General features: G+C 41.4%; 1 protein-coding gene across 1 annotated transcript; it reads left to right on the forward strand.

Annotated features, from left to right (window-relative positions):
• Positions 1 to 1397: 1397 nt before the first annotated feature.
• Positions 1398 to 9179, forward strand: LOC113178684 (uncharacterized protein C2orf78-like). The gene is given in 8 exon segments (XM_077791919.1): positions 1398 to 1494; positions 5532 to 5801; positions 5804 to 5863; positions 5866 to 5918; positions 5921 to 5978; positions 5981 to 6277; positions 7260 to 7366; positions 7368 to 9179. Coding segments are annotated over 8 exon segments (2754 nt in total).
• The last annotated feature ends 2430 nt before the right edge of the window (positions 9180 to 11609 follow it).

An 11609-nucleotide genomic window follows, 5' to 3' on the forward strand; every position in this document is an offset into this window, starting at 1 on the left:
CTCTCTTTTCTTTATGTTATGCTTACTTTATTATGTTATCCTAATGTTCTAACTATTCTCCTGGCCTTCCACCCAAACATGCAAGACAAAGAATGTGAGAAGCCCAAGATTCTGTAGAGGCTGTTTGCAAGGGGGAGGAAGTCACAGTAACTGCCACTGGATCCTCTTACATAAGAAGACAGAACGGATCCTCAGTGCCTCTCACATTAGAAAGAGGCTGATGGCAGAAAGTCTACATGACCAAGGAGCTGTCCTCAGGAAATTATAACTTAAAGAACTACAACAAAAATCCAGAGAGGGAAGTTTACAGTCAGCTAGGTCTTCCACCTCTCCAGAATTGCTTCTATTGTTCATTTTTCAAAGAATCAACTCACAGAAAAGAAGACCCCTGCTCCTGGAAGTCAAAATAAAGTAATATCAATGTGTACAAGAATGCAGACTCAAGGCTTGTCCATGAAAAAATGTCTACAGTGAAGAGGGATGGGGGAAGGAGAGCAGAAGAGAGTTACCAGTCTAACCTGGCCCAGCCTAGGCCAAAGAATGTAAGGGTCAAGGAGAAACTAAAGAGAATCTGGGCCACATCATTCCCCAGAGAATGCACTCAAGGAACTTCCCCCTAGGGCTGGGATTGTGGCTCAGTGGTAGAACATTAGCCCAGCATGTGTTTGGCACAGGGCTTGACCCTCAGCACCACTTAAAAATAAATGAATAAAATAAAAGTATTGTGTCCATCTATAACTAAAACAAAAAAAGAAAAACACAAAAACTTTTTAATCCCTTTCTGAATCCTTGAATACTGCAGTAACTTCACTAATCAAATTAACTTCTATAGTTCCAGAACCACTATATTTGCTCAACTTAGATGTCTCTTTCTTCCTTCTCCAGGGATATTAACTGTATACGTTAATATAGTAATGTATCACTATTACCTCTTACACTGTGAAACATAATTTAAAACATATTCATAATACTTTAATGAACATTTACAAGGAACACTGAGATGATATACCTAACACAAGAGCCTGGGGAGGGAAGCCATGAGGTGAGCCCATTATGTCCCTCTTGCAGAGTTTCACCTGTATAGAACTGAGCCATTTAGTTTCTATTATAACTCTCCTGTCACTTTCTCCGCCCAATCAACTCTCTTGTCATTTTCCCCACCCAATCCCACCTTCTCATTGGGAATCTGACCACCCTATTCACTACCTAATACCTTTAAACTGACAGTTTTGTGACATCATTCCCCCACCAAACCTACTGCCACCTGATAGAATCTTAGGCTTGCCATGCAGTTGTAAACAAATTTGGATCATCGCAAGTGACCAATGACCAGTAACCAATAATCAGAGTGGCCAGTGGCCAGTAAACACTGACCAGTGAACCCCATACTGAAAAACATGCATTCTCTAGCCTCAGCCACCCACACATCCTCTGGGGTGGTCTCCTCATCCTTTGTATCTGCAATTGATGTGACCTCTTCTCTGACTATGTCAGGTAAGGAAAAAAAAACTTTTTAAAGTTTTTCGTTAGACTTTTCCCTGCCGAAATTTACTAATGGTGTGAAAAGAGCTTAGAATAATATAGAAAGGATGGAACTAGAAATCTGGACACCTAATTTCACTTTTGACTTTGACATTTACTAGGTATGGGACAAGACCATCTTTAAATCTCTCACAACATCTGTTTCCTGATCTGCTACAGGAGGATAACAGACTGCCCATGCTCTGGTCCCTCTGTTTTCTAATATTGACCCTTGAGGGACATGTTTATAGAGAATGAAATAAGTTTTTATGGTTGTGTTTGTTTCAACTGAAAGAGACAAATCCTAGGCAGGGTGGAAACCAAGAGGTTTCCTGGAACAGTTTCCCTCTACCAAGATTTCCACTTCAGTATTTCAAATTTAGTGCTGTTCATAAAAGGGGTATTCACATATTTGGGAGTTTTCTGTTTAAACTAGGTGAAAAGAGAAAGAGGGATAGGGGAGTAGGAGGACAGGGCTGTAAGGAGGCAGATATTCTTGGGGAGCAAGTTTGAGGCTGTTTAAGCAGAAGGCAACAGGAACTCAGTGGAGGAAGAAAATATAAAAATAAGAGAGAAGAAAATGTCAGAATAAAAGAGATGAAGAGCATGATGTTCTCAAGATAAAGGAGGTTGGTTGGGATGGATGTGGAAGAAAAGCAAAGATTTATTTAAACCAACAGACAGCATAGAGTGAATCTTCATAGAGGATGGTTTAGAGAATGTTTAGATTAATGCACTAGCAAGGAAACTAAGACTTGAATTAGGGTATCACTGGAGTAAGCAGTTTATCAGAAAAGTCTGTTACAGTTTTTCTATGACCTCTTTGAACACCGATGATGTTGACAGTTTGAACAAGAACATTTTAGGGGCTGGGGATGTGGCTCAAGCGGTAGCGCGCTAGCCTGGCATGAGTGCGGCCCGGGTTCAATCCTCAGCACCACATACCAACAAAGATGTTGTGTCCGCCGAGAACTAAAAAATAAATATTGAAAAATTCTCTCTCTCTCTCTCTCTCTTTCTCTCTCTCTCCTCTCTCACTCTATCTTTAAAAAAAAAAGAACATTTTAGAAGTATGTTTTAGAAATTATTCTTCATACAAACATGTCATGAAAGTGGGTATAGACAGGGCTGGGGCAACAGCATTCTCCATATCCTACTTTACTCTGATTTTTGAACTACATGGAGTTTGAAAAACTGATGTTCATTAACCTGCATCAGATGAACATATTCCTTTGTGTGACAGGTAGTTTTCCAAGAGTTTACTCTCTAAAGTAGAATACCTTTCAAGAGTCATTAATGGTTTTTAAACCTAAAAATCAAAAGAGAGACCTACAATAGGACAAAAATTCATGCTCCACATCTCTAATTCCACACTTATCTAAAAGAATTTTATGAAATCTTTTTGGGTTTTATTTTTTATATGTATTTTTTTTTAGTTGCAGTTTGACACAATACCTTTATCTATATGTGGCATGAACCCAGTGCCTCACATGTGCTAGGCGAGCTCTCTAACACTGAGCCCCAGCCCCTCTTTTTGGTTGTTCTATATGGGTTGGGGTGTAGGTCAGTGGTGGAGTGCATGCTTAGCATGTGTGAAGCCCTGGGTTCACTTCCCAGCACCAGTAAACATAAAAAAATTAGATTTAAATGTATTATGATATTCTAGTGGTGATGTTTTTTTCAGACTTTAGCGACAACATATTCCTGTTATAGATGATTATAAACTAGATTTTGAGGACAAATGTAAATTTTATGCTCATTTTCAAGCATTTTTCCTGATTTTTGACTGAAATGTTTATCAGAAAATGTTTTTACATTAATTGAAATCTCTAATAGTAAAATTCATACCATTTATTTGGTGTGGGTAATATTTAGAGGAAGATGAACAAGCACAGTGATGAAATTACTTTACACTTCTTGTTTCATTCTCTACTTTGGCCAAAATTTCCTTATTTCCTTCCTTCCTTCCTTCCTTCCTTCCTTCCTTCCTTCCTTCCTTCCGTCCTTCCTTCCTTCCTTCCTTCCTTCCTTCCTTCCTTCCTTCCTTCCTTCCTTCCTTCCTTCCTTTTTTTCTTCTTTCCAGTGCTGGGGAATGAATGCAGGGATTGAAATGCAGGGTCTCATTCATGCTAGGCAGGCATGCTACCACAATCTATATCCCCAGCACATTTTGTTGAGGTTCTCAGACAGGATCTTGCTAAATTGTCCATGGTGGTTTTGAATTCCTGGGCTCCCACAACCCCATAGCCTCAAACTCCTGAATTCTGGGACCACAGGCCCACCCCACCATTCATAGTGGGCTTTTGCTTTGGTTTTTGCTTTTTGCATGTGGTGGGAAAGAGACTGGTTTGGATTTTGCTTTTTTGCAGTACCAGGGAATGAACCTAGGGACACTTTACCAGGACCTCCATCCCCAGGTCCCCCCCCTTTGTTATGGACACAATATCTTCATTTATTCATTCTTATGTGGGGCTGAGGATTGAACCCAGTGCCTCACATGTATGAGACAAGTGCTCTACCAAGGAGCTGCAGCCACAGCCCTTCTAAAATTTTATTTTGATACACTGTCTCACTAAATGGCCAAGGTCCTCCTCAAACGTACAATCCTCCTGCCTCAGGTCCTTCAGTAGGTAAGATTACAGATGTGTGCCACTGCAGCTGGCTTCATAACACTGTTTGTGAAATAGGTAGCTACATACATTGTGGCTATATATATGATCACTTTTACTTAATTTTGTTGCTTATGTTGGGTGATAGAGTTTCTCTGCCTATATGCACTGCATAGAAATTCATTTAAAATCACCTTCAATGGTGAGGGCAGTGGTTTGTTTAACAGTTTTCAGGAAAATAGACTAGAAACATTCTCTTTCATAATATTTTGTGCATGATTACAGAACTTCATTTGTGAGAAAATATACTACATTTCCAAATTTTCATCAGTTATCTATGCATTCTTTTTAGTTCTATGCTGTTTTTCATTTTTACTTTTCTGTCACTCCAGAACATACAATATAATCCATCATAAGTAATATTAAGTAATATTAGATTTTGGTTCATGAATGAATCTTAAGTAATATTAGATTTTGGTTCATGAATGAATTATCGCTGTTAGTATTATTGTAATCACCTTCGAGATTAGTAACCTGAAGCTCACAGAGTTTAAATAACATTTTTCTTCCAGAAAGCATTTCTTGAGAAACCTACTCTCATGTAGTCATTTTGATGTAGCATCAAAAAGCCAGGCTTAAGAGGGTAAAGAAAGACCTATTGGGCTGTGGATGTGGCTCAGTGGTAGCGCGCTCACCTATCACCTAGCACTGGGTTCCATTCTCAGCACCACATACAAATAAAACAAAGATATTGTGTCCACCTAAAACTAAAAAATAAATACTAAAAAATATCCATTAAATATACCATCTGAATGGTACAAGTAAACTCTAGAAAATGGCAGGAGAGCTGCACAAGCAAACAGTGGTGATACCAGGACTGTTTTCTATGAAGAGGGAAAAATAAAATTCTATTTCCCTGACTTGTGCTCTTTGTCTAGAGCACAGAGTCTGAGCAAGGCAGTAATTTTCCATGACCTGGTACTGATACTGAACAAATCAATCTTACTTCTCTGACCCTCTATTTCCTCACTTAACAAACTGTTAATGTTAAGTGTTCTCAAAGTTCTAAAAGGCTTTAGCTCTAGGGCATATTTATAAGTTAATACTATGGCCCACTCAAAGGAAAGAGAGGGCAGAGAGAAGGATACTTTTAGGGAACAATGAGTGAAGCAGATCACTTGGATCTACTGTGCCCAATTGGACAGAAAAGACAGTTGATCACAAGAGTACCAAACTGCTCCCACACTTGCAGCCATCCTAAATGGTTTGGTTTGGGGTACCTCGATGATTTCTGATATTGGAGGCTTCCTGACTGCCACAACCTTAGGATGATATCATCCTCTGATATTTTAAGAATCTCTCAGTCTCATCACATTTTCACCAACCTCTTTCTTCCTACAGAAAATTCCCCAAATTCTTCTTTACATGGAAATGCTCATTCTCTGCAGCTCTCTCTTCCTGTGGTGACCAATACAGCTTCCCTGACAGGAAGTGTCTGCAACTTCTCCAGAACCTCTGCTCCAGCTGCCACTTCAGCATGGTTACTGCCCTCAACCTGTGGCACCTCCTTCAAGCAACTCATGGGCAGTGCCTCCCTTTATCAACATGCTAGCACAGCCATGGTGTCTGGGGTTACTGGCCAGAACCAGACTCCCATGGCACCTGCCTCCTATCTAAGTATTTTGAGTGGTATATCCCAGGAAGTGCTGAAAAGAGCTTATCTTCACTGGGGGACTTAATCTGACTCTCACTGACCAGGACACAGCAGGTTCTTCCATATCTATGACATCCTGATATCCCAATATGACAAAACTTCTGAAGCCAATGTCATGGTCTGTGTGTATCCAACACCAGGCTTGTTCAGATTCCAAATCAGGGACATAGCCTCTTACTTACCTACCAAGAAGGAAGCCAGCTCTACGTCTATGACCAAAACACTCTGGGGACTCTGCTCTGTGGAGAACATGGCCCCTGTCTGCAATCCTATGGCTCTGTGCCATATGCAGGAAGTAGTGCTGTTGCCCCTCAACCAGAAATGGTGACAACGCTGAAGGAAGTTCAGCCCACAAATGTCCTACCATCAGTCTCTAACCCTGGGATCTACTGCTCAGTGTTTGCTCAACCTATTACAGAAGAAAATTTTCAAAGTGAGTACAATTAGCAAGAAGGGGAAGGATTAAGATTACCTTTCGGGCTGGGGATGTGGCTCAAGCGGTAGAGTGTTTGCCTGGCATGCGTGTGGCCTGGGTTCGATCCTCAGCACCACATACAAACAAAGATGCTGTGTCCACCAAAAAAGTAAAAAATAAATGTTAAAAAAATTTCCCTCCTCTCTAAAAACAACAACAAAAAAGATTACCTTTCAATTGAGGGTTAAGATTTCAGCTGGTAGCTGTGGTCCACAGACCTGTAGTATTTAAGTCCCAAAATTTTATCCACCATACTTGTTTAGCATTCCACATTGTAAGACTATGTAAACAAGAATGCAGGACACCATAATGGCCATCCAGGATGCATTTAAGAGACCTCCAGGACACTGAAGGAGGCTATTTTCACAATTTTTGCAGATCAGTCCCCCTACACCACAACATTATACATTTATTTCCCATAGTTTTACTTTGATCTCTTAGGAAGATACTGCATAATATACCAGGGAGTGACAGTATAATTTTTCCTTAACTTGCTGCAGGACTTAAACTTTGTATGCAGTGATGCTGTCCAAAGCAGGGGTCTAAAAATCTGTCCTTTCACATATATTTCCTGAGAAAGAGCTTCACGCTCTCCTAGTTCAGGCTGCTAAGTGTTCTTACATTCTGGGGAGAGTAGAGAGAATTGAGAGGCCCATGTATAAGAATGAGAGACTTCCTAAAACAGTTTTTGTGCATTTCCCAGAGAGTAGGCAAGTGCTCCACCACTGAGTCATGCTGCCATGATGACGTGTTAGCCCAAAACTGTGTCAACAACTGATTACCTGTAACTAAAAGGCACCTCCTAAAGAGACCAGTCTGCAGTCCTTAAAAGGAGCTAATAGAAATCACTTATCCACAGTCCACAGGTTCCCTAATTAGTGCATTGCTGGGCAGGGGGAGAATCCTACTTACCATCATCCTTGATTCCCTTTCTTTGCAGTGATGGAAACTTACCTAGGGATGGAGGCTTCCTTGGGATTGCAATCTCCAAGTCAGATATTTTGTCTGCCACAGCCTCTGGAATTCCCTTACACATGCAAAAACAGAAAAAAGCCAAATAATTGAGAAAAACTCACAAACTGAACTTGGGGACATTTCCACAATAACTCCAGTCCAGAGTTCTACTGATTTCTTGGCATTGCCCCCAAATCAAAGCCAGGAACAAACAGAGATTAAGAATTTGTGTGAGATTAACACCATGCTCTCAGAACCACTAAACACCTACCAGATTGCCATGGAGAACCAGGATCCTCCACTACTCCCTTTAGACATCCCTGAAATCCCCCAGCTTTTGGCCTCTATTGGTCCTCTGGACGAAGAGGAGAAGCCACATTCTGAAAATATCCATCTAGAAAGGAATAGCCTGAGTCTTGAGGACCAAGGCACACTTGAAAATGGGATTGAATTTAGCAGTGGTTTTGCAGACCTCACTGCACTGCTGGGAGATTTTCACCTTCCTGAGCTTTTCAGTTCCTTGAAAGACCTTGACCAACCTGAAAGTCCCACAATAACAAAGTCCAATGACACCAAAGCCATCATGGTGAATCAGGAACAGGAAATCATAAGTGCCTTAAAGGGTCCTAATGATCCATTGAGGAAGAACAAACATAAAGCCTCAGAGTCTCCTCATGGAACTCCTCAGGCCAAAATGCAGCCAAGAGACCTGAAATGTGCATTAGGAGGAGAAGTTGCTCACAGGGATGCAGACAGTAGTAGGGCCCCTGTGCACACAGACAAGCACTCTAACAGCAAATCTCAGGAAGCTGCATCCAGTAGGAACAGCAAGGTTAAGGGCCATGGGCAGGAAAAGACCAAGAGGACCAGAGAAAACAACTCCAGGAAAGCCGAGGAGAGGAAGCAGCCAGGCATTAAAGTCAAGGCAGAAGAGAAGCCAAATGTGCCCAAGATGAAGCGGAAGAGGAACCAACCTGAGCTTTGCCAAGAGACCTTCGCCAAGAGACCTCGGAGCTGTCTCTACATGCATATGCTGGAGTCGGTGCAGGTTTTCCATGCACTGGGGAAGAAGAAAGATAAGAAAACTGGGCTCTCTTCCTCCCAGGCCCTGGGAAATTCAGGCACTACCCAAGACCCCCATCCATGCCTAGCTATGAAACTATGGCTGGCTGTTAAGTGCCCTGAGAAATCACAAATCAAAGCCCAGAATCCAGATATCAGTGCTGATGGAGAGGGTCTCTCTCCTTCCATTGATGAGCCTCCACCACCTGGGAAGGTCAAATTGGTACCTTTACCTTTTCTGACCCTGGAGAAACCTCCACCTCGACCAGTAATCAATAGGAGGCCACAGTCTCTGGCTTCACGGAGACCCACTGGGGCTTACCCTGCCCACTCTGGTCCTGCTAGCTCAGCTCAACCCATGGCAGTCAACACATCCCAACCAGCTACTGCCAACCCATCTTGGATTCGTCCTGCCAAGCCAGCTCACTCCGTTTTGACTCATGCCATTCAGTCACGTGTGAGCGCTTCTACCCAGCCTAGTGTCCCTTGGTCTGCTGCTTCTGGGCCTGCACCCTACAAAACATCATCTTGTACTTCTCTTCATTGGCAACCAGTTCCCAATGTTGGCACCAAGCCCCAGTCACAACTGCCCAAGCCTCAAAACCAATATCTCCTCCAAGACTTTGCCTTACAACCAATTCCATGGAGGAAACCCAATGTTCCTGGGCAAGGAGTATCAACTCCCATCACCAAACAGCAGAGGCCAGAGCGGGAAGCCATGAAGAAGAAGGCTCAACAAGAGCGTGAGAATGCTGCCAAGTACACTGCTTTGGGGAGAGTGCAGTGTTTCATTGAGAGGGAAAGAAAGATGGAGATTGCTTGCTACCATGGCTGCACAATGTAAAAGCTGCTGAGATCAGTGGTACCTCTTAGGGACCGAATAGTTTTCCACATGTATATAGATAGGGAGATACACATTTATTTATTCTCATAAACATTCAATGTTCCAGTCATCAGAGTGGCCAGTAGCCAGTAAACACTTACCAGTGAACTCCATACTGGGAAACATGCATTCTGTAGCCTCAGCCACCCACACATCCTCTGAGGTGGTCTCCTCATCCTGTGTATCTACAATTGATGTGACCTCTTCTATGACCATGTCAGATAAGTAAAGAAACATTTTAAAGTTTTTCATTAGACATTTCCCTGCTTCAATTTACTAATGGAGTCAAAAGAGCTTAGAATAATAGGGGAAAGGCTGGAACTAGAAATCTGGACACCTAATTTCATTTGGAGTTTGATATGTACTAGGTATACGAACGGCTGGGCCATCTTTAACTCTCTCACAAAATCTGTTTCCTGATCTGGTACAGGAGGATAATAGACTGCCCATGCTCTGGTCCCTTTGTTTTCTAATATTGACCCTAGAGGGACATGTTTATAGAGAATGAAATAAGTTTTCATGGTTGTGCTTGTTTCAACTGAAAGAGACAAATCCTAGGCAGGGTGGAAACCAAGAGGAACAGTTTCCCTCCACCAAGATTTCCCCTTCAGTATTTCAAATTTAGTGCTGTTCATAAAAGGGACATTCACATATTTGGAAATTTTCTGTTTAAACTAGGTGAAAAGAGAAATAGGTCGAGGGGAGCAGGAGGACAGGGCTGTAAGGAGGCAGATGTTCTTGGGGAAGCAAGTTTGAGGCTGTTTAAGCACAAGGCAACAGGAACTCAGTGGAGGAAGAATATATAAAAATAAGGGAGAAGAAAATTTCAGAATAAAAGAGATGAAGATCATGATGTTCTCAAGAAAAAGGAGGTTGTTTGAGATGGATGTGAAAGAAAAAGCAACGATGTTGTTTAAACCCACAGACAGCATAGTGTACAATCTTCCCAGAGGCTGGTTTAGAGAATGTTTAGATTAATCGACTACCAAGGAAACTAAGACTTGCATTAGGGTATCACTAAGGTAAGCACTTTATCAGAAAAGTCACACTTGGCTGTTACAGTTTTTCTATGACCTATTTGAACACCGATGATGTTGACAGTTTGAACATGAACATGTTAGAAGTATGTTTTAGAAATGAGTCTTCATACAAACATGTCATGAAAGTGGTTTTAGACAGGGCTGGGGCAACAGCATTCTCCATTTCCTACTTTACTCTGATTTTTGAACTACATGGAGTTTGAAAAACTGATGTGCATTAACCTGCATCAGAAGAACACATTCCTTTGTGTGACAGGTAGTTTTCCAAGAGTTTACTTTCTAAAATAGAATATGTATCAAGAATCATTAATGGTTTTTAAACCTAAAAATCAAAAGAGAGACCTACAATAGGACAAAAATTCAAGCTCCACATCTCTAATTCCACATTTATCTAAAATTATTTTATGAAGTCCTTTGGGATTTCTATTAATATGTATTTTTTACTTGTAGTTGGACACAATACCTTTATCTTTATGTGGTGCTGAGGCATGAACCCAGTGCTTCACATGTGCTAGGCAAGCTCTCTAACACTGAGCCCCAGCCCCAGCCCCTTTTTGGTAGTTCTATATGGGCTGAGGGTGTAGGTCAGTGTTGGAGTGCATGCTTAGCATCTGTGAAGCCCTGGGTTCACTTCCTAGCACCAGTAACCATAAAAATTACATTGAAATGTATTATGATATTCTGGTGGTGATTTTTTTTAGACTTTAGAGACAACATCTTCCTGTTATACATGATTATAAACTAGACTTTGAGGACAAATGTAAATTTTATGCTCATTTTCAAGCATTTTTCTTGATTTTTGACTGAAATGTTTACCAGAAAATGTTTTTATATTAATTGAAATCTCTATTAGTAAAATTCATATCATTTATTTGATGTGGGTAATATTTAGAGGAAGATGAACAAGCAATGATGAAATTACTTTACACTTCTGTTTCATTCTCTATTTGGCCAAAATTTCTTTCCTTCCTTCCTTCCTTCCTTCCTTCCTTCCTTCCTTCCTTCCTTCCTTCCTTCCTTTTTTCTTTTCCTTCCTTCCTTTTTTCTTTTCCTTCCTTCTTTCCCTCCTTCCTTTCTTCTTTCCAGTGCGGGGGAATGAATGCAGGGATTGAAATGCAAGGTCTCATTCATGCTAGCCAGGCATGCTACCACAATCTATATCCCCAGCACACTTTGTTGAGGTTCTAAGACAGGATCTTACTAAATTGCCGATGGTGGTTTTGAATTCCTAGGCTCCAACAAACCCATAGCATCAGCCTCATGAATGCTGGGACCACAGGCCCACCCCACCATTCATAGTGGGCTTTTGCTTTCGTTTTTGCTTTTTGCATGTGGTGGCAAGGAGATTGGT

Source organism: Urocitellus parryii, chromosome 12 (assembly GCF_045843805.1).
Source record: "Urocitellus parryii isolate mUroPar1 chromosome 12, mUroPar1.hap1, whole genome shotgun sequence".
Taxonomy (NCBI): Eukaryota; Metazoa; Chordata; class Mammalia; order Rodentia; family Sciuridae; genus Urocitellus; species Urocitellus parryii.